At 39.4% G+C, this 20,034-nt stretch overlaps 5 protein-coding genes across 7 annotated transcripts; all 5 read left to right on the top strand.

Moving 5' to 3' along the window:
• The first annotated feature begins 235 nt into the window (after window positions 1-235).
• Window positions 236-7,900, top strand: vps16 (VPS16 core subunit of CORVET and HOPS complexes). 3 transcript variants are annotated; one of them, XM_079460306.1, is made up of 23 exons: window positions 258-653; window positions 778-861; window positions 1,006-1,271; window positions 1,816-1,904; window positions 1,994-2,085; window positions 2,207-2,335; window positions 2,555-2,699; window positions 2,820-2,935; window positions 3,048-3,170; window positions 3,383-3,438; window positions 3,522-3,706; window positions 3,785-3,861; window positions 3,939-4,070; window positions 4,156-4,319; window positions 4,399-4,507; window positions 5,083-5,217; window positions 5,327-5,435; window positions 5,771-5,868; window positions 5,942-6,046; window positions 6,198-6,445; window positions 6,536-6,632; window positions 6,718-6,821; window positions 7,107-7,900. In XM_079460306.1, exons 3-23 carry the CDS (start codon window positions 1,222-1,224, stop codon window positions 7,249-7,251), a joined length of 2,508 nt encoding a protein of 835 aa, XP_079316432.1. In that variant the 5' UTR covers window positions 258-653; window positions 778-861; window positions 1,006-1,221; the 3' UTR covers window positions 7,252-7,900. The 3 variants fall into 3 exon arrangements, with proteins under 3 accessions (XP_079316433.1, XP_079316434.1, XP_079316432.1); XM_079460307.1 differs by lacking the exon at window positions 778-861 and having other exon boundaries at window positions 236-258; XM_079460308.1 differs by lacking the exon at window positions 778-861 and having other exon boundaries at window positions 237-258; window positions 1,212-1,271; window positions 7,107-7,883.
• rgn (regucalcin) lies at window positions 7,900-11,207 on the top strand. Its single transcript, XM_079460310.1, has 7 exons — window positions 7,900-8,000; window positions 8,770-8,935; window positions 9,017-9,199; window positions 9,386-9,601; window positions 9,676-9,798; window positions 9,966-10,120; window positions 10,200-11,207. Exons 2-7 carry the CDS (start codon window positions 8,773-8,775, stop codon window positions 10,248-10,250), a joined length of 891 nt encoding a protein of 296 aa, XP_079316436.1. The 5' UTR covers window positions 7,900-8,000; window positions 8,770-8,772; the 3' UTR covers window positions 10,251-11,207.
• A 590-nt stretch (window positions 11,208-11,797) lies between these two features.
• On the top strand, window positions 11,798-13,693 carry LOC306896662 (PI-PLC X domain-containing protein 1-like). The gene is made up of 7 exons (XM_079460850.1): window positions 11,798-11,856; window positions 11,965-12,065; window positions 12,173-12,303; window positions 12,379-12,501; window positions 12,626-12,787; window positions 12,876-13,050; window positions 13,124-13,693. The coding sequence occupies exons 2-7, from the start codon at window positions 11,975-11,977 to the stop codon at window positions 13,387-13,389; spliced, it is 948 nt and encodes a 315-aa protein (XP_079316976.1). The 5' UTR covers window positions 11,798-11,856; window positions 11,965-11,974; the 3' UTR covers window positions 13,390-13,693.
• LOC306896663 (PI-PLC X domain-containing protein 1) lies at window positions 13,682-17,001 on the top strand. Its single transcript, XM_079460851.1, has 6 exons — window positions 13,682-14,038; window positions 14,463-14,599; window positions 15,011-15,139; window positions 15,236-15,391; window positions 15,509-15,689; window positions 15,796-17,001. The coding sequence occupies exons 1-6, from the start codon at window positions 13,948-13,950 to the stop codon at window positions 16,041-16,043; spliced, it is 942 nt and encodes a 313-aa protein (XP_079316977.1). The 5' UTR covers window positions 13,682-13,947; the 3' UTR covers window positions 16,044-17,001.
• LOC306896664 (uncharacterized protein) lies at window positions 16,880-20,033 on the top strand. The gene is made up of 4 exons (XM_079460852.1): window positions 16,880-17,226; window positions 17,817-18,050; window positions 19,058-19,156; window positions 19,455-20,033. The coding sequence occupies exons 1-4, from the start codon at window positions 17,023-17,025 to the stop codon at window positions 19,560-19,562; spliced, it is 645 nt and encodes a 214-aa protein (XP_079316978.1). The 5' UTR covers window positions 16,880-17,022; the 3' UTR covers window positions 19,563-20,033.
• The last annotated feature ends 1 nt before the right edge of the window (window position 20,034 follows it).

Below are 20,034 nucleotides of genomic sequence, written 5' to 3'. Positions count from 1 at the left end.
ATTTAATTGAATTTTGGCCTTTTTTTTAAATTGCCCTGAAATGTCTCAAACTATATAACAGTGCATTTTTTGTCTTGTTTTGCACACCAGCATTATACTCTTTTAAGTTTTTATAAAGAGGCTGATATTTTAATTCAAATTAGCTAAACCGTGAAACTGCAAATCCGTCATACACCATCCAGTCCAGCTGGTGGCGGTAATGCGCCTTAAATTGGTTTGCCAACCGCAAATAAATTCTAAAGAAAAAGCTTTCTCCAGGTGAATGATGAGAGCTCAAAACTTATATAAAATGCCATTCAGATTGACATATTTGCAATAACTGGTTACCATCATACAAACTCGGTGATGCAACAGCAATGAAATAATTATACATTACTCTGATTTTATTATAATGAATCGGATTAGTCCTTCAACACCAGCGAGCGATGAGAAAAGGAACAGATGTCATGTAACAACCCAGCGGCTTAAAACCGCCGTGTAACAACAGTCCTCGCGGTGTTTTGGCAGAGATTTTGTTGGAGATTTATTCCTCAAAGTGAGACTGAAGAGGCGTAACAGCAACTACTAGGTTTAAAATTCACCGTCAGCTGTTAAAACAGAAGTCAAAGTTACCTTAGAAAACCACGTGGTCCAGAAATACTTTCCGGGTTGAGGTGGGAAATATCCCAAATCCGAGGACTCTAGAACGCAGCAGTGTCGGCTCTTTACGCGTTTCTTTGCTCGCATAAGTTGTTTTATTGCAGCCTGATCCTAATCAACATGCTTTTGTTTACATAGTTTCTGCTGTAAATAGTGTCTGAACGCAACCGATTAAAACTACGCGCACTAATGTACAGAAAGAAGCTGATGTTTGTACAAAATGTAATTAGTAATGTCGTTTTTTCCTTTTTTGGGGTGGGGGAAATAAATCACTAAAGGAGTCTGTAATTTTTCTAAATCTAAAATCGCTAACTATCTAAAATAATAACGTTTTTATTCTGCTTATATTCTACTTGGTCACTGTAGGGTTGTTGCGTCGCCACCAAAACACTAGAGGGCGCAGCACAGGCGCTGCTCTCTAAGCAACACCATCATTGAGGCTGAAGAAGACTATAGGAAGCGATGGGGAAGGGAGACTGAAATAAACAAAACAATAAACATTACACATAATAACGATGCAGCGTTAAACGAGGGATTTCATATATTTAATTACTTTCCGCCATTTCATTAAGATAAGAGGAAATGGCGTTTGTCACGGCGAACTGGAACCCTCTGGGAGATGCGTTTTACAGGTAAATAACATCTTCGGCAATTATGTTTACGAAGTGTGCAAAATGTATATTTATGACAACATCAACCTGCAAAAAAACCACAAAGTCAAACTGTTTGCCGGAACATGTTCTGTATGAATGTGTTTGAGTCATGTGACTGCTGTCATGAGTTTCAGTAAAGCAGCATGAATGCATATGCGTTTCCTTGTGGACATTTACCATGATGACATTTGATCTGGTGTCTAAGTTAAACGAGGAAACATTTTTGCAATCAGTTTCTGAATGCGTTTAGGTTACACATTTGTTTTATATCAAGTTATAATGATATGAACGTAGGTAATGAGACGTTGCCATGTTTATATTTGTGCTAACTATGACCCTAATACATATACCACAGGAAAACTATGTGTAAAACATTGTAAATGATCAGGTTTGTCAGAAGAAATCATTACCTGTGCATATTTTTAAAGATGTTTTCTAATTGTATATATTATTTTGTGCAGTAGTCAATGTCAGATTGTAATGTGTTTCAACACCTTCCTCTTTTTCCTTATTTCTGAAACAGAAAGGTCGAGTTGTATGACATGAGCTGGAAATTAAAAGACGCTTTGAGAGAATGTCTGATCGCAGCAGCTCCGTATGGGGGTCCCATCGGTGAGTTTGGAGTAGATCAGACCAGCGGAATGTTGTAGAGGTTTGCTTTGGAGTGTTTAAATCAAAGGACAGCTATCTTTCTCTCTCAGCTCTCTTAAAGGGGTTCCAACGGCGCTCACCCAGTACCAGGCCACAGTTAGAGATCTACTCGTCCTCCGGAGTACCTATGGCCAGTTTTCCAGTAAGAGCACACACGAAGAACGAAGAATGCTTCACAGTGCCGGTTTCTGTAAACGGCAATGCTGGTGCCATCACGGAGCATTTATGCTGTTGACTGACTTCTATCTCTCTGTTGCTTTTAGTGGAAGAGTGGAGTGGTGAAGCAGTTAGGATGGACGGTGTCTGATGATCTTCTGTGCGTTCAGGAGGATGGCACTGTTCTTGTCTATGATCTGTTGGGAGACTTTAAGAGACACTTCAGCATGGGCAATGTGAGAACACGGTTTGAAAAGAATACATCTTTGCTACAGTACTTTACAAGTGTGTTTGTTTAAACAAATGTATAATTTCACACATCATTTTTGTTTGCCTGACCAATGGGTGGGTTTGGGAGGCTTTTTTCTTTTTTTATTTGATTTGGTGTCTAGTTGTTCAAAAATTAAACATTAGTGTTTGAACACTGACCTAAAGACCATTTCATGCTCTCAAAGGAAGTTTCTCAGAGTCAGGTGCTGGAGACCAAGATTTTCCATTCGCCTTATGGGACTGGAGTCGCTATATTAACTGGTGCTTTGCGGTTCACTCTGGCCACAAACATCGATGACATAAAACTGAGGAGGTTACCTGAAGTTCCAGGTAAAATAGCCATGCTTTGTGCTTTCATGTCAACCCACATGGGTTAGGTCTGAAAGATTTCACTGTAAGTTTATCCGGTTGTCCCAGCCTAAATGTTTTATTTTTGTGATTTGACTACAGGTCTAGACGGGGCACCTACATGCTGGGCGGTCCTGACTCAGGACAGGCAAAGTAAAGTGCTGGTTGCTAATGGGTCTCATCTCTTCATCCTTGATAATACATCCTGCACGTCTGTGGTACTGACCATTCAAACACACAACATTACGACAGTCACATAAATAGACTTTAGACTTATAGACAAGCGAATGAGCACTTGCAAATGAATGTATTATGTTTTGTGTGTGTCAGACTCCTCCAGGTCTTTCTCCACAAGCATCCTGCGTACTGCACATGTGTGTTTCATTCAGTTATAAATATCTGGCTCTCCTCACAGACTCGGGTCATGTGTGGATGGGCACGTCAGACCTAAAGGTGAGAGAAACCTGCTATAACAGTATCTTTCTTCGAGATGGCCCTGCAGCGTTAGCTTGCCGTCCAGGTCGCGCCACTTAGATTGTGATTTTACTTACTTTTTTACTTTACTTATCTTTTCTAAAATGTATTGATTAACTACATTGTTACTTTAACACTCTGGCACAACAAAGCATTATTCTGTAGCGTCAGGTGTTCCATGTAATTTACAGGAGAAAGTCAGCGAGGTGGACACCAACATCAGAACTCCCCCAAAACAGATGGCCTGGTATGAAGCCGTTTTACGTTCTCATTATTGTACAAGATGATTTATTTTTTTGAATTTTTTATCGAGACATATTTTTCCTCCAGGTGTCGTCGACCCAAGAGTCAGCAGTCGTCGGTTGTGATCATGTTGGACAGGCTTCTAGTAGTGGTAGGCGAGTGTAAAGAGACGATTCGGTACCTCCTGGAAAGCGACTCTGTCTTAGTGCCGGAGATGGACGGGGTCAGGATCATCAATGAAACACACCATGAGCTTCTGCAGGAGGTCCCGGGTTAGTAGAACTTCTAGAGAAATCAGTACAGAATGGTAAACCAGCCCGAGAATGATTTTTTCCCATAATCCTCTGCAGGTGCCTGTGAGGAGATCTTTAAAATAGCTTCAATGGCTCCTGGAGCATTACTCCTGGAGGCACATAAAGAATACGAGGTAAGACACACATGATGCTCCAGACCACCTCACAAGCATAATATATCTAATGAAAATGTTTTTGGTGGTTTGTACAGAAAGAGAGTCAGAAGGCAGATGAGTATCTGAGAGAGATTAAAGAACAGAATCTGCTGGCCGAGGCAGTGAAGCAGTGCGTGGAGGCAGCCGGTCACGAGTACGAACCCGAGACACAGAAATCTCTCCTGAGGGTAAGACACACGTTACATCGCGCATACAGAAGAGCTGGCAGCAAACACAGCTTCATGTCTTCATTCTCTCTCTCTCTCTCACCAGGCCGCTTCGTTCGGAAAGTGTTTCCTGAGCAATTTTCCTCCTGAGCTTTTCGTCAGCATGTGTCGGGACCTGCGGGTGTTGAACGCAGTGCGAGATTACACCGTCGGCATGCCGCTCACTCATACTCAGTTCAAACAGATGACCATACAAGTACTGATTGACAGGTAAGAAGGTGCAGAGATGTACAGAGAGGTGTTTGTTTTGTAACATTTAACCAAAGCAGTTTTTTTTTCTTTCCCTCAGACTGGTGCATCGTAAACTGTATCCCTTAGCCATTGAGGTTTGCCGCTATTTAAAGACTCCAGAATATCAAGGAGTGAGTCGGGTACTCAAACACTGGGCCTGCTACAAGGTGTGTTTGTGTGTTTTACTGTACTGCAATATTTTTCAAATTTGGGTTAAAAGTTTACTTTCATTAGCATGTGATAAACAGTAATCTCAATGTAAAATTAACGTGCGTGTGTAAATTAGAAAGAATTATTATTTGCATTAAGATGCATTAAGATAACTTGGGATGTAACAGTTCACTCCCGATGCAATGCCATTTATTTTTACAAAATGAATTGAGACAAATTCGAAATGAACAACTGCCCTTTTATTATTTCTCAAAAGCTGCACATTTCTTTGTAAAATAATATATTTTACATCAAAACTAAACTGCAATTTCAAAACAAGATCCAAATAAATAAATGTATCTTTAAAATAAACACACTAAGACTCTTTTCTAGGATTTTTGTTTACATTTAATAAATATAAGCATATCCCCGTTTTCCAAGTTTGCAGTAAACACAGTGGCCCCTGCTGTTCAAAACATGTATTGCGATTCAAATAACATCTCAACTGGCTTGAATCGTCACATTTTCTAATCCGCTCACGGTGAATCGTTACATCCCTAATGTCCACATATAATCTTGCCTGTTTGTGTAGGTCCAGCAGAGGGAGGAGTCAGATGAGGTCATAGCAAGAACTGTGAACATGAGGCTTGCTGACGCTTCTGGAATCTCGTACTCTGAAATCGCCACTAAAGCATACGAGAGCGGACGCACTGAGCTGGCCATTAAGGTGCACAAGACCACATGATGATTCTAATCAAGTCGCACTGAATTATAGATTTGTGTTTCTCTTGAATGGTTGGTATTAACGTTATCAGTCTCTTTCTCTGTCTCTCTAGTTGTTGGAGTATGAGCCGCGCTCTGGCGAGCAGGTCCCACTGTTGTTAAAAATGAAGAAGAGTCCTCTGGCTTTGAGCAAAGCCATTGAAAGTGGAGACACAGATCTCGGTACACACAAACATACTATATGTTCTGAAAACTAGCAAGCTGCCCACCTAGTCAACACGTAGACGGCCCCCCAACCACACCAAATTATGTAATATTACTCCTTGGTAAAGGAGGCATATCATGAGCCACATCAATTATAAAAACACAAATAATGCAATCCCAAAAGGCATTGCAACAAAATGAACTGAGTTTATTGTTTTTTTCTAAACTGATCCAACATCTTACCTAAGCATACATTCAACATTTCATCTCCTTATAGCCATAGGCATTAGAAACACATGTTTTCTAATACACACTATAATCGTGTGATTGTTACTGTTGTTCCTGTATGGTAGTGTACACAGTGGTCATGTATCTGAAGAACGAACTAAACAGAGGAGACTTCTTTATGATGTTAAGAAATCAGCCCGTGGCTCTGAGCCTCTACAGACAGGTACACACACGACTCTGAAGTCAAGTAACCTAATAAACCAGCGGAGGATCAGTCCAATCTCTCTTTGTTTCAGTTCTGTAAACATCAGGAGCTGGACACACTGAAGGATCTCTTCAATCAAGATGATGATCACCAAGAACTCGGCAACTACTATGTAAAGGCCAGCTATAAAGAGCCGGTTAGCGCTTGCTTTTGATTCTTATTCCTTTGTAGTCTCATGTTGACACCATTCCCATCCTTGGGCCTGTCATCCACTTCTGGTCTCATTGAGATTTCAAGCAAGGGCCTTGGCAGTAGGATCTCAGCGTCCCACCTTTGTGTGTTCACAGAGACTGGACGCTCGTGTTTCTCTCCTGCAAAGTGCCGTGGACGAGTTCTACAAAGCCAAGAATGAATTCGCTGCGAAGGCCACAGAGGAAGAAATGCGTCTCCTGAGGTTCCAAAGGAAGCTGGAGGAAGAGAAGGGCGAGCCGCTGGTGGGATTTTCTCTTCACGACACCATCACGGCCCTGCTGTCTGTGGGGCTACACAAACATGCTGAGCAGCTCTACAAGGACTTCAGAGTATCTGATAAAAGGTTAACAGCTCTACCTGTGCCATTTCATTTTTAAGCCAACGGTTGTATGTTTAGATACGATCATGTGTTATACATTTTCTTTTTCATCAGGTTCTGGTGGCTGAAGCTCAAGGCTCTGGCTGAGAAGGGGGACTGGGAGGAGCTGGAGAAATTTGCCAAAAGCAAGAAGTCTCCTATCGGATATTTGGTAACTGATGACTATGTCTGTCGTAGAATTGTTCTGTTGTTCTTTATCACAAAATAAAATTCATTCTTCTGTTTTGTGATTTCAGCCATTTGTGGAGATGTGCATTAAACACCATAGCAAACATGAAGCCAGAAAATATGTTTCTAGAGTCACACCAGAGCAGAAGGTCAAAGCAAACCTCGCTGTGGGGTAAGAGTTTGGTGTACTTCCCAAAAATATAGTCACGTCAATAACAAATCAATTAAAGTGGCATTTATTGTGAAGAATGATACGACACATGGTTGCTCTAGAACACCTGTGGGAATCTGAGGGGAAAGGACATCATCTAAAATAGACTTTTAAACCATCTGGTTAAGAAAAGTAATGTGAAAAAAACTCATTTCTTTGCACCTCATAGTGCTATCAGTGCGGTGCAATTTGTAGATGTGAATATAGGTTGGAGGTCACTCTTGCGTGTCAATCTCTCTCACCCAGGGATCTGGAGAGTGCCACAGAAGCTGCTATCGAGAGACGTAACGAATCCGAGATCATTACCGTCCTGTCACGCTGTTCGGCCACAACTGATGTCATTTTGGTGGAACGTCTAAACCGGGCTAAAGCCACCGCTACCAAAAAGTGAGCCCGTCCACTTCCACCCTGATCCACGGAACTTAAAAACACTGAACCCATGTGCACCCGAAGCATCCCGCACGGCTTCACGTGACTAAGACGAAAACAAAAGAGCTGACACAGACGGATGGAGTTCGTTAGAAAGGGTGTGCGCACAGAGAGAAAATCTTTATGTCAGCAAGAAGCACTTCCCATCATCCTCTGCACTGTTAACATTAAATACCAATGCCCTTACTGTTGTGAATATAAACATGTATAATTAAACCTATTCTGTCCTTGATTTTGATTGGTTGAGCTGTGTTTAAAGCTTTTGTTATTAACCTGTCACATCACACCAGTATTAATGCACCTTGAATAATGTTTTATCAGCATTATTACATGTTCATTTCTGTGATTTTATGAGACTTTTCAAGGTATATGGAATGTTATTAATAACTAATTTAAAATGAAAAGCAGCAGGTTTATTTCTGCGCTGTGTTACTCTTTAGATCTTTTATATAATTTACTTCTTGGGACTTACTGCTTTACTAAATCCCTGTTATTTTAATGAAACTGCATGAATACTGAATCGTGTCTCTATGTGCATGTTTGTTTACACTGAGTGATTCTGGGTTCAAACTCCTCATATATGAACTAATGCTCATTTGGCTGTGTGCGCGTGCACGCGCTCCTGTGTTGACGTCACATGTGAGCACAGACTTTCAGAGGACGCGAAGTTTGAGAGTTTGTAAGGACAGCGATCACACAGAAAGGTCAAAGGTATGGCGACGCGAAGGTCTTCGTTTGTGTTCAATCATTGCTGTGATGTTTTTACGGACTTTTGTGCGGTCACATATCAGTCAACACGAAGTTTGATAAACACACACATATGTAGTTGTGTAATTCGTCGCGTTTTTTATTTTAAACTTCAAACGTGTTGTGCAAATCAACGTCGTTGTAAAATCAACATTTTAGAGTCGATTAATCTTCGTGATTGAAACCTGTTTCCCATAAGAGACGCACGCAAAGCATCGCGAGAACTACTCAAAACCACAACTTCTCGCGATATTTTGATGTTGTACGCTCCGGTGGGTTTGCGCAGTCCCACATGATGTTGTTATTATGCGTTTTAATTATTTTTTCGATTTTAATGGTCGAGACCCGTTGGAGATGATAATTAATAAATTAAATACGGATGTTTTGTCGCACTTAATGAAACATTATAAGCATTACACACTTTCACACCAGATGGTGATAGTTGTGTGTCAATTAGGCGAATCTGCTAATAAAAAACCCAAAACACACTACAAAAAGGAATATCATAATGTTATTTGTTTTTGTATTTATTTGTTTTCAGCAGGGTTGGAGACCTGAGAGTTATCTACTTTTCGTTTTATTCTAATGTATTTTTCATTACAAAATACATGCACCTTATTTTTAGTGTATTTTCAGACCCCTGCTGAAAAACCTTTGGACTTGAACTTTGTACGGAAGCCCAGGTCATTTCAGGGCCCAGTAAAATCACATGAACCTAAACTCTGTTCCTCAGGTCATGTCGTCCATAAAAGTGGAGTGTGTGATCAAAGAAAAGAATGAAATTGGCGAGAGTCCCGTCTGGGAGGAAAAGGACTCGTGTTTGGTGTACGTTGATATTACGGGTCATAGGGTCAGCCGGTGGAGCGATCTCACCGGTCGCGTAGAGAGCATTACTACAGGTGAGACATCAGAATGTTTGTCAGTGTTTTATGAGATAAACGCTCCTGTGTAAATGGCCTTGTGTGTTTATATTTTCGCAGAGAAACCTGTAGGATCTGTGGTTCTGCGGAAGGCAGGTGGTTACGTCATTGCGGAGGGAACTCGCTTTGCGTTTGTTGACTGGGTCAAGCGCTCCATAACAACAGCCGTTCAGCTGGACAAGGAAAAGCCCAACACTCGCTTCAATGATGGAAAAGTCGATCCCGCTGGAAGGTTCTTTGCGGGTATATAAAACAGAATTTCATATTTTATGACCCTATTTTTATTGTCATAGTTTACTTTCTCTAGTTTAGGGTTATAAGAAATACGAAACGTATACAACATTTTATCCATGTTTGGGTCACAATGCTTATACAGTATCGATGTATGGCAGTGTTTTATTAAAGTCACGTTTCCCTCGTCGTGTCCAGGTACCATGGGAATAGAACTGAGTCCCGCAGTGGTGGAGAGTAAACAGGGCTCTCTGTACACGCTTCATCCTGACCGCTCTGTCGTTCATCATTTCGACCAGGTGGACCTCTCCAACGGTTTGGACTGGTCACTGGATCACCGCATCTTTTACTACATCGACAGCCTGGCGTACATGGTGGAGGCCTTTGACTACGACATCCTGACCGGAGGCCTGTGTGAGTCTGTTTTTGTATTGAACTGAATCTTTGTGGTAAAATCTGTGTATTTACAGTATGGGTGTGTGTTTAAGCTAACCGCAGAGTGGTTTACAAGGTAGAGCCGGATGAAGGTATACCAGACATAGACACCGAGGGCAAACTGTGGGTCGCCTGCTACAATGGAGGAAGAGTTGTGCGCATTGACCCACAAACAGGTGTGTGAGCTTGTCAAAGCCTTTGCCATGTGTAAATGTGTTACTAGAGGAAAATAAACCATGCAAAAATTACATTTGGAGACCATTTCTTGGAATAAAAGCTTTAAACTGCAGTGTTTATCTGAATGAATTTCGGCCAACACTTCTAGTTAATGGACTTCTTTCAGGCACCCGACTGCAGACAGTGAAGCTGCCAGTGGAGAAAACCACCTCATGCTGTTTCGGTGGGAAGGATTACACCGATCTGTACGTCACCACAGCGTATAAAGGCATGGATGAAGATTCACTGGCCAAACAGCCTGAGGCTGGCTGCATATTTAAGGTGGCATCATATTTAATGGGACATAACACATAAGGTGACATCATCTCTGACACATAATATCCTTTATTCTCACCCACAGGTTACTGGTTTGGGAGTGAAGGGCATTCCATCATTCTCGTTTACTGGATGAAAATCAAGAAAACCGTGATGTTTAATAAACCATGACAATTTTTGCAATAACAACATTGATTATTTTCTATAATTCACACTTAAGATCATCATTTAGCAGTTTTAGACATTGGAAGATATTTGCCTTAAACTGATTTAAAAGAGGCGTTTATCAGCAGTTTTCAAAGGGAATTATTTACAAATCCACTTTTTAGATGTGATGTACAAATGTGAATCAACTGTACACATTTCTAATCCTGTTTACATGAACCACACTCTGTGAACTAAAGTATTAAGAAATGATTGCCAGGGAGGAATTTGATAGAGATCAGAATTCCACAGATGCAATGTTTATTAATGATCTCAACGTGTTGCTGCTAAACAGAGATATTGAAGTGAGCTGATCAGACACTGTTATAATGCCAGGCTTATGAATGATGGTGCTAGAAAATGATAATGGTGCTTACTATAATTACTGTTTTCCATTTTTAATGTCCTGTTAAAATCAACACGTAACGTATTACTAAGTAAAACAGGATATTTTGTGTGAAATGTGAATCTTAAATATAACCTAAGAAAAACTTGATTGAATCTTTAATAAAATGTATACATTTTTAATCGTATTGTTGTTTTCACAGGTGGTAGCACTTAAATAATAAAAGCATACACCTCCAAATGAAGATATTTCCATGTTGACTATAAAACATACTGTATCTGTGTTCTTGACTTTAAAGATGTTTTGGGGTGGAATCTATTTTTGGGTGAATCTTCAATATATAACCTGAGAATGTCAGAAAAACACTAAATGGACATTTTTTTGTATAATATTTTGTGAGGTTTGACCATATTGATGCTTTCACAGATGGAAGCACTTCAATAATCAAAACATACACCTCTAAGTGAAGATATTTTGTTTTATAATGATGTTTTGTAATGCATCTCAACACATAACCAATGAAATAAACAGCACTCTTGGTTCAAACTTAATGTTATATTTATACTACGGCAGCACATAGACATTCAGCTTTGGGACATATTTCCAAGTGTAAAATAAAAATGAACTATAATGGTGCGTGCCTTCTGCTCTGAGGGAGGATTTACATGTTCTTTGTCACTTTATTCTCAAGTAACTCTCTTGAACTAATATTTCAGCTGTTTTCAGCATATTGCTTAAAAACAAGTTGTAAGTAAATCAGCTATGCTGGCAAGAACCATGGGCGTTAAACAAAGAAATACTTTCCGTTTGAACTGAAATAAAACAAAAGAGGGTTTCAAATAACCCCTTGCTTGAAAAAAGTAGAATGTGTTTTTCTTTTCAGGCTAGCCAAGTTTGATATCACACACTGTACGTCCAGTGTACTTTCTTTTACTACTAATTTGTGTCCCATGTAGCCACCATCGAACACTTGTCTATTTCAGAAGGTTGAGGTGAAGGACCTCACGTTGCACTGAAATGTTTCTATTCACAAGCCTAAACAATCTATGAGGAACTGAAAGAGATCTTAGGAGGGGCCCATTAAATATGGCTCAGTGATTTATGATGATCTATCTGAAGGGTGTCACCTAAAACTGCATATAAAACCATAAACGGTTATTTTGAAACATAAAGACAACAAGACACAAACACGGTAAGTAGTATGGTCTGCCCCGACGAATTCACTGTTAATAGTTTTGTTAATAATAAAAATATCATGTTAATGTTTTTTATTGTGTCACTGTATTGTTCAAAAATTAAGCAAGAATAGAATGACGGATGCAATGGCGAGTTTCGCAGACTGGATGTCTAACCTGAATGAGAAATTGACAGAAATCCCTTTGAGCCAACTCGCTGTTCCAGGTGAGTATTGTCCTTAAACAGCCATCAATCCAGTTCCATTGAGCTTAAAACCATCACGTATCAAAACTCTTACCTCACTTTTGCACACATTGTTTTTTTTGTTTCAGGGAGTCACAATGCCATGGCATATAGCTTAGATGTGAATTCTTCAGTGTTGGAACCAAAAAAATTGAAGTCCTTGGACAAAATGTTTAGCGCTTTCTTAAGGCCTATTGTGAAAAAATGGGGCACTGTTCAGGTGAAGTACATGTTAGTTTGTCTTAAAGTCGGTTGCATGTAAGTCTGGTGCTTATGTTTTAAAACGATTGTTTAGGAAAAGACAATATCTGAGCAACTTGAGGCTGGTGTGCGATACTTTGATCTGAGGGTCGCTGGGAAGCCCGAATCCAGTGATTTATTCTTCTACCATGGACTGTACACAACAATGACAGTCGAGGTAGGTATAACACATATCTTTCCCTTGTCCTTTTACTCTAATACTCTTAGACTTTAATTCAGCAAAACAGGATCAAGTATATTTGCACAAACTAATATGACCCCGTATTTTAAATTCACTGTAGGGGGGGATGACTGAATTGGTGACATGGTTAAGACAGCACACAAAAGAGGTGGTGATACTTGCTTTCTCACATTTTAAAGAAATGTCAGACAGTCAACACAGTGACCTGACCGGCTTTCTTAAAGAGCACTTTAAAACCCAACTCTGCCCCAAGACTCAAATGGTACAGTATGTGTCCTCAGATCAGCCATTATACAAACAACTTCACTACTAGTAAACTATAATGTCTTTTTGGTTTTCTCTTTGTGAAGCCCTCCCTCAAGGACTGCTGGGAAAAAGGTTATCAGGTTGTCCTCTCTTATGACAAAAGTGGCATCAATGACGATCCATTCCTGTGGCCTCCAATCCAGTACTGGTGGGCTGATGACTCAGACCCCCAAAAAGTCATTTCATACCTCAATAACCAAAAACAAAAGGGCAGACCAGGTGAGTTAAATACAGAAATTGGTTATATTTGAAAAAAAAGTTTTTACTCATAATGTCTGTGTTTGGCCTGTAGATGGATTTTTTGTAGCGGGTCTTAACCTGACTTTTGACGGAAATGACATGCTCCTGTACCTTTTGAAGTCTTTAAAAGAGAAGACCATGTCTGCTTACCCTCTGTTGCTTGACTGGGTAAAGGAGCAACATCGGGGCTCTGATAGAGAAAGCATCAACATCTTTGCTGGAGATTATGTTGGGGTGAACAGCTTCATTCAGGATGTCATTCGGCTCAACAGTGCTGACAAAAGTTCATTAAATGAAAATAATTCTGATATTATTTAGCACACGTTACTAGACTGCAATCGTTGTTTGCATTATTCTTATACAATAACAGCTATTCTTATACAAAACTGTACAAATATTACTGTGAAATGCCACAATATTTGAGTTGCAATAAAATTGTATCTAATGCTTAAATGCTTGCTGCTTGAGCAATTTCTCAACGATGAGACATAAAAGGTTATATGTACACGTGTGTTTATATTGAACACATATATAATAAACAAAGCTTACAGTGCAATAATAAATAATAAAAACTCATTCTGAAGTCTCGTGAGAATTTGCGAGATTTCCTGTGTTCACAGTCAGGTCTGTGTCTTCGTCACATCACATATAGGAGCAGAATGATTCAATTAAGGATTTGTTTTTTTTTGTTGTGGCCCCAGCATAATAAAACATTGTACATTTTTACACTCCAAATATAATGATTCATAAGAGATGCACAAAAGAACACAACTGTTGCTTCAAGTGGGCGTTTCGCTTTGTCCTTCCATCACAACGCGGAAACAAAGTCAGTGTTAAAGACTCTTGGTTATTGTGAATGTTTTCAATACGGAGTAAATGGAGAATGAGGACCGATTATGTTCGGACTGGATGTCGGAGCTTCCCGAGGGTCTCTGGGACATTCCGCTGTGGAATCTCGCTATACCCGGTATGTCGCCCCCACGCTATAAAAGTGAATTTTCAAAGCTTTCGTGAACAAATCTCGCGATACTTAAAGTCGACATTTTCATGTTATTGAAAAAAAATGTTGTTTGCAGTTTAAAAAAATGAATGACATAGTCAACAAATATGTGTATACAAATACTGTGATACAAATACTAATAACACTGTCTACAATGTAGCGGCATTACTAAAAGTGTATCACAATTTGTATCAACCTTGACCACGTGGATTACAAACTTTTTGATTGCATATATTTTCATATTGAATCCATTCTATTGTTTAGTACAGAAATGTTGAGTATACAGTAATGCAAGTATATCATAGTTTGCATATTATAGTATAATTACATGAACATAATTGAATAAGATTAATGCAGTAATCCATTAACAATGTTGTTTCGTGTTCTTCAGGAAGTCATGACACCATGACCTACTGCTTGGACCAGAAGTCTTCTGTGCTTCAGTCTGAGCCGAAAGTACTGCGGGTGTTGGATACATTATTACCCTGTGTTGTCCGACCATGTATAATGAAATGGGCAACATCCCAGGTAAGACATATATATGTTTGTGCAGGTTTAGTAGATCATAAACTAAAACGTATGAATACAGTGTGAGGAGGTCTTCAATAGGCCAGATTTGGATCTACTTTGGGGTCTTTTCCCAGTGGGATTTGTTATACTGTGTTGGTTCCCATCCGTCAGTACTGGTGGAGACCCAAAGAGACCATTATAGTTTCCATTAAAACCAATACAATTCCCATTTAACCATTAAAATCATCAGAATATCTGTGTCTATGGGATCATGTCCTTACCGCTATAGTTAAACAAACATTTGTGTGACCGTGAACAATGACTGCGGTTGTAAAAGTATGCATCTAACATTTTAGAGGACTGCGGTTGTAAAAGTATGCATCTAAAACTTTTCTATGTGCTTTTTAAGTAAAATGTTTTTTTTTTCAGGAGGACAGTATTTGTAACCAGCTGGATTCAGGCATACGGTTCCTTGATCTCAGGATAGCTCATAAAACAAAAGACCCTGATAAGGTTTTCTACTTCGCTCACGGGATCTACTCTCTGGTGACAGTGAAGGTAGGGTTGATCTAAAACAATTATAAAGAATTTTAAATTTCTCATTCCAGTCAAAAGTACCGACGTTTCGTCTGTGTTCTGCTGTGTTATTATAAGGAAGTGCTCACAGAAGTGGCTGACTGGTTGGACCAGCATAGCAAGGAAGTGGTCATCATGGCATGTTCTGCATTCGATGGCATGAACCTGCATCACCACAAAGACCTCATTCACTTTCTCATAACAACATTTGAGACAAAAATGTGCCCAAATTCTGTAGGTGATCTCGTATTGTCATTAAGTGAGAAGTTCAAATACAAGACATGCAAATGTTGAAAAACAGCCTTTTACCCTTTACTGCGTGCTGCTATGAGCATAATTTGTTCATTTCAGGTCACACCGTCACTACGGGAGTGTTGGAATCAAACTTTTCAGGTCATTTTGTCATATGACGCCTCAGCTGCATCTGTTTGTGAGAAACTCTGGTCAAAGTTTGACTACTGGTGGGCAAACACAACAAATCCGAACAGAGTCATTTCCTACCTGGATGAAAGAAAGGACGAAGGAAGACCAGGTCAGTCTGTCAAAAAAAAAAGATGTTTCACCAATCAACTACGGCTTTGATTTAATTCTCACATATTATCAATCACAGTTGTTGCTTTTCCTGTTCGTATTTTCAGCCGGTTTCTTTGCAGCTGGTCTGAATCTAACCGAGGATGCCGGGTATATTCTGTCCCATCCGCGTCAGTCATTGAAAGGCATGACCCTGAGCTTGTGCGACCCGCTGATGGACTGGGTCAAGCAGCAGAGGCCGGGATCAGACAGTGCCTGCATCAATGTCATCTGTGCAGATTTTGTGAGCGCGTACAGTTATGAATTCACTCAGCTGGTTATCGGACTCAATCGGATACTCTTAAAAGAGACCTGATCAATACATATGAGACTCGTTTACTTTTACTGTACATTCTTAAAGAACTTTACCACTTTGACAAAAACTACAAATTATCTTTGTACTTTTTTCATGTTCACAGATAAATACCTTTTTAGTTTTTTATTACGCTTCCTAAAATGTGAATATGTTTGTGTTCCTAAACTGGAAAAAAAATTGTGCAATGCTTCCATCTAGAGGACAGGTTGGCTCTTGGTTAATGACGTCTGGTTAGAAGACGTCTGGTTCTAATAGTTTAAATAACTTTTAAAAATAACAAAGATTCATGTAATAAAAAAAGTCCAATGAGTCACTGTTTATTTGAATAACATCTAAAGTTTCATCTACTGTTGTTGTCATGTGTGACATGCATGTTTGGGGTCTAAATTTAGCTTCCGCTTGCATGTTAAGGTACTCCGAGCTTATAGTGAGCGCTCCCTTTGTGAAGTACATAAACATCAGCTTTTCCTTGGATGTTTCTTCCCATAAGAAAGCGAAACCACGGAGGAGATCTCATGAATATCTCAGTTATTTCTCAAAGACATTAAAGCGATTAAATGAAGAACAAATGAAAGCTTAAATCTTATCCGTGATATTTCTTGATGGTGTTTTTATTTTTCCTAAGAGAAACATCTGAGACTAAGTGCATTTAAGTTGATACTTGGTGCCAGATAGTTTACCTCACTCCTCAGGTCCCGGGACCTTTTTTTAGGTGCCAAATCGAACCTTCTCATTCGAACTAGATGCTTCCAAAGAGACTCCGCCCCTCTCTACCTTTCTCTCCATTCTTAACCAGATTACTCCAGGGTTAAAGTAGCCTGCACCAACCCTTGCACGGTTACAAGGCTTAGAGCCACGGAGGGAGCAGATGGGATAAGAAAACCAGAGGATCTCATTACTGAGGTTTAATCTGACATCCGAGGCCCAAACAGAAACAGGTCAACCTGGCTACAAAGCTTCTACTGTGCACAGACAACTAATGTCATTTAACATGGAGAATGAAAAAGAGGAAGACGAAATCTTTACAATAAGAGAGCCAGGATATGAAGGGCAGGAAAATGTGGAGGAGCTGGAGGAAGAAGAAACAGAGGAAGAGGGGCCAGACACAGAGAGGAATAACAGTTTGGATGTTCCGGTTCCGAGCCGCACGCTGGGCAGCCGTAGAGCTTCGCTTCCATGCCCGGTCAGCACACAGATTTAAATGGATATATAACTTTGTTTTCATTTTTCAAGCACTTATGCAGAAAAAAATGGTCACAGTCATTTTTATATAATGGTTTAATTTTATATCATGGTTTAATGCCACAGGTAAACATAAAATATGATGTGATATAATATTTAGACATTGAAGAAGAGAGACATTTGCCTCCAAACTATTATTTTGGCAGTTTTCTGCACTCTATAACACTACAATAAGATCATTTGTGAACAGCAGTTTTATTCAGACACCTGTAAATATAAAAACTCTTAAGAGGACTTTATCCTGAAATGGCCGTATAGCAAATATCGGTTTTTTTATTCATTTATATTTAACATTTACGCATCTGGCTGACTTGCATTGCATGTACAATACATTTGTTTCTGACTATGTGCAATCCCCTCGGATCGAACCCATGACCTTGGCGTTGCTGGCGCCATGCTCAACAGGAAAGCATTCATTGTCAAATTTCTACTTTACTGATAATAGAATTTGAATTTAAAAAAGAACTCCACATAGAATCATGTCCTTCATTTGCAGTGAAATGTTATATTTGTTGAATTTTGATGTGTCAGGCGCAGTTGAATGAGATGCATTTGAGTCATCTGCATGCCATCGTCATGACCCCCGGGCCGGTACACCCATGCCATCAGCTGGAGAGCAGTGAAGCCCGGCCGTGCTCTCGCCCCGGTAATGAAGAGGGAGAGCAGGCCAAAAGCAGCACGTCTGAGAGAAGACCACCAGCCATTCGCACACTCCCCGAGGTCCACGGAAAAGCTCGATTTAGGAGCCGAAACGTCATGTCTCTGGTTGGTGTGAAATTATCAATATCTGTTTGAATGTCTCAGATGGGAGCGATTACACATGTAACAAAAATGGGAATGTAACAAAACGTTTCTTTATAAAGTTTAACGTGAGGAATACGATAATCACATATTTTCTTACCCTCGACAGTACTCACACAAAATATAAAATATTTTCAAACATTTGGGTAACCTATTATTACTCCAGACTTCAAAAGTTTACATTTGATGTTTTTTTCTTTTTATTAATACTGTCCTCACAAACCAAGTTCCAGACGTAGTCACCCATCATCGTGCTATCCCAACTTCCCTATGCTACAGAAATATCTATAATAAGCACCACAGGATTGTACAGGAACTATAAAAACGTCAGGCGAAACCAAAATATGTAACACTGTTATCAATACATTTGGGGATTTATGATAGAAATGTATCCTTAAGTTTTTTTGGCAAGGCATCTGATGTGATGTTTTTTATTTGATCGTAGCTTGATGTTACCATGTTTGACGCATTAAATCAAATGTCCATTGCCGCAAAAATAATTCTTATATGGTATTTTGTCTTGTTTTAGAGGTTAACATATCTCAACTTAATACAGTGCGTCAAAATATTTTCATATGAGAAGCAAAATTTTAACAATAATTCTTGTTTTACAAAATTAAAAGAAGAAAAAATATCTGCCAATGAGGCAACAAAATAAACTTAATTCAAAAGGAAAACAAGATTATTTATTGTACCTTACTGGCAAATTTCTTTACCATGAACTCGCCAAAAGACCTCAGACTTAAAATGACCCAATCAGTCAATTAGGTTCTCAAGTAAAGATTCTTGTCTTGATTCAAATTCTTCAGACAAAAATATGAATGAAGAGATTATTTTTTGCAATCATGCCGTTACTGTAAAAGTACAGTATGAACATGCATCACATGAACATATGGAAATGAAATGGTGTTGACAGATAATGTGATGTAAGATACATTTAGTTAGTTTGTATATTGCTCTTCACTCTCTAGAGTGATGCTGATAGCCTGTGTCTAATTTGCCATGACGACCTACGCAAAGGAGGCGGAGCTATCAGGCAACTTCACTGCTCACACAGTTTCCACAGTGAGGTAAAGCTTCGACTTCACAAATGGTAGCTTGGAGATTGTAAATTGTCTCTCGTGTTTTTTTCCGGAAATCAATAATGAAAGAGGAGATATCAGTACTGTATGGTCCTCATTGTACTCCTACTTGGTTTGTGTTGTCCTAAGAGGGTTTTCTGCTTAACCCGCTCAGGGAGTTGAATTCCTGTCATTGTCTCTTGTGGCTTGTTCTCTGTGGCACCATTTACTGTGAAGCTGCTTTGGAAAACATCCTTTTATAAGCTTTATACAAAATGAATGTAACTTTCCTCTTCTTTTGATAAAGTGCATAGAGGAGTGGCTGTGGACCAAGCAGACGTGTCCCACATGTCGAAAGCATGTTGCCATCCCAGAGCCCCTCTACTGGACATCCACCAGGGTCATAGTGCCCTGAACTCTTCAAACATCTATTCAAACCACATCGGCCATCAGCTTTTTTACAGGATAAACAACGGAGGCGTTTCCAAAAACGGTGCATGAGTCAAACAACAATATGGATATAAAAGGAACAGCTTGTTACTTTACAGCTCTATATTAGCTACCTCTATATTTTTTGTTGGATTCTTGCATGATTCCTCATACAGGCATGAACCCAGAAATTTAAATGTGGGGCTTTAAATAAGGGTTCAGATATTTACGTACCAAACTTCATTCTGAATCTGACCTTAAACTGCTTAAAATGCATTTTAATGAATGTAATACAAAATCCATATCAAGCAAAAGAAATGTTCTAGTTTTCTACACTGTCATCTTTTTCTTAAGCTGTATGAAAAACGAAATGTGCATTTAACAAAATTGCTTTCATAAAGCACGTAAATAATGTAAAACTTAGAATCTACAAAATAAAGGAAAATAATGTGACGAGT

The sequence above is a fragment of the Barbatula barbatula genome, assembly GCF_947034865.1.
Source record: "Barbatula barbatula genome assembly, chromosome: 7".
NCBI lineage: Eukaryota > Metazoa > Chordata > Actinopteri > Cypriniformes > Nemacheilidae > Barbatula > Barbatula barbatula.
The sequence above is the reverse complement of the archived record's forward strand: the minus strand, read 5'-3'. Positions and strand labels throughout refer to the sequence as shown.

Excerpts from the sequence above, each read along its gene's own strand:
- vps16 (XM_079460307.1), top strand. The coding sequence starts at position 1,222 with ATGGCGTTTGTCACGGCGAACTGGAACCCTCTGGGAGATGCGTTTTAC. Across the intron at positions 4,320-4,398 it reads ATACAAGTACTGATTGACAG|ACTGGTGCATCGTAAACTGT; the intron begins GTAAGAAGGTGC and ends TCTTTCCCTCAG. Across the intron at positions 5,218-5,326 it reads GCACTGAGCTGGCCATTAAG|TTGTTGGAGTATGAGCCGCG; the intron begins GTGCACAAGACC and ends CTGTCTCTCTAG.
- LOC306896662 (XM_079460850.1), top strand. The coding sequence starts at position 11,975 with ATGACGGATGCAATGGCGAGTTTCGCAGACTGGATGTCTAACCTGAAT. Across the intron at positions 12,304-12,378 it reads AAAAATGGGGCACTGTTCAG|GAAAAGACAATATCTGAGCA; the intron begins GTGAAGTACATG and ends ACGATTGTTTAG. Across the intron at positions 12,788-12,875 it reads TCTGCCCCAAGACTCAAATG|CCCTCCCTCAAGGACTGCTG; the intron begins GTACAGTATGTG and ends CTCTTTGTGAAG.
- rgn (XM_079460310.1), top strand. The coding sequence starts at position 8,773 with ATGTCGTCCATAAAAGTGGAGTGTGTGATCAAAGAAAAGAATGAAATT. Across the intron at positions 9,602-9,675 it reads CATCCTGACCGGAGGCCTGT|CTAACCGCAGAGTGGTTTAC; the intron begins GTGAGTCTGTTT and ends TGTGTGTTTAAG. Across the intron at positions 10,121-10,199 it reads AGGCTGGCTGCATATTTAAG|GTTACTGGTTTGGGAGTGAA; the intron begins GTGGCATCATAT and ends TCTCACCCACAG.
- LOC306896664 (XM_079460852.1), top strand. The coding sequence starts at position 17,023 with ATGTCATTTAACATGGAGAATGAAAAAGAGGAAGACGAAATCTTTACA. Across the intron at positions 18,051-19,057 it reads GCCGAAACGTCATGTCTCTG|AGTGATGCTGATAGCCTGTG; the intron begins GTTGGTGTGAAA and ends TTCACTCTCTAG. Across the intron at positions 19,157-19,454 it reads CACACAGTTTCCACAGTGAG|TGCATAGAGGAGTGGCTGTG; the intron begins GTAAAGCTTCGA and ends CTTTTGATAAAG.
- LOC306896663 (XM_079460851.1), top strand. The coding sequence starts at position 13,948 with ATGGAGAATGAGGACCGATTATGTTCGGACTGGATGTCGGAGCTTCCC. Across the intron at positions 14,600-15,010 it reads TGAAATGGGCAACATCCCAG|GAGGACAGTATTTGTAACCA; the intron begins GTAAGACATATA and ends TTTTTTTTTCAG. Across the intron at positions 15,392-15,508 it reads CAAAAATGTGCCCAAATTCT|GTCACACCGTCACTACGGGA; the intron begins GTAGGTGATCTC and ends TGTTCATTTCAG.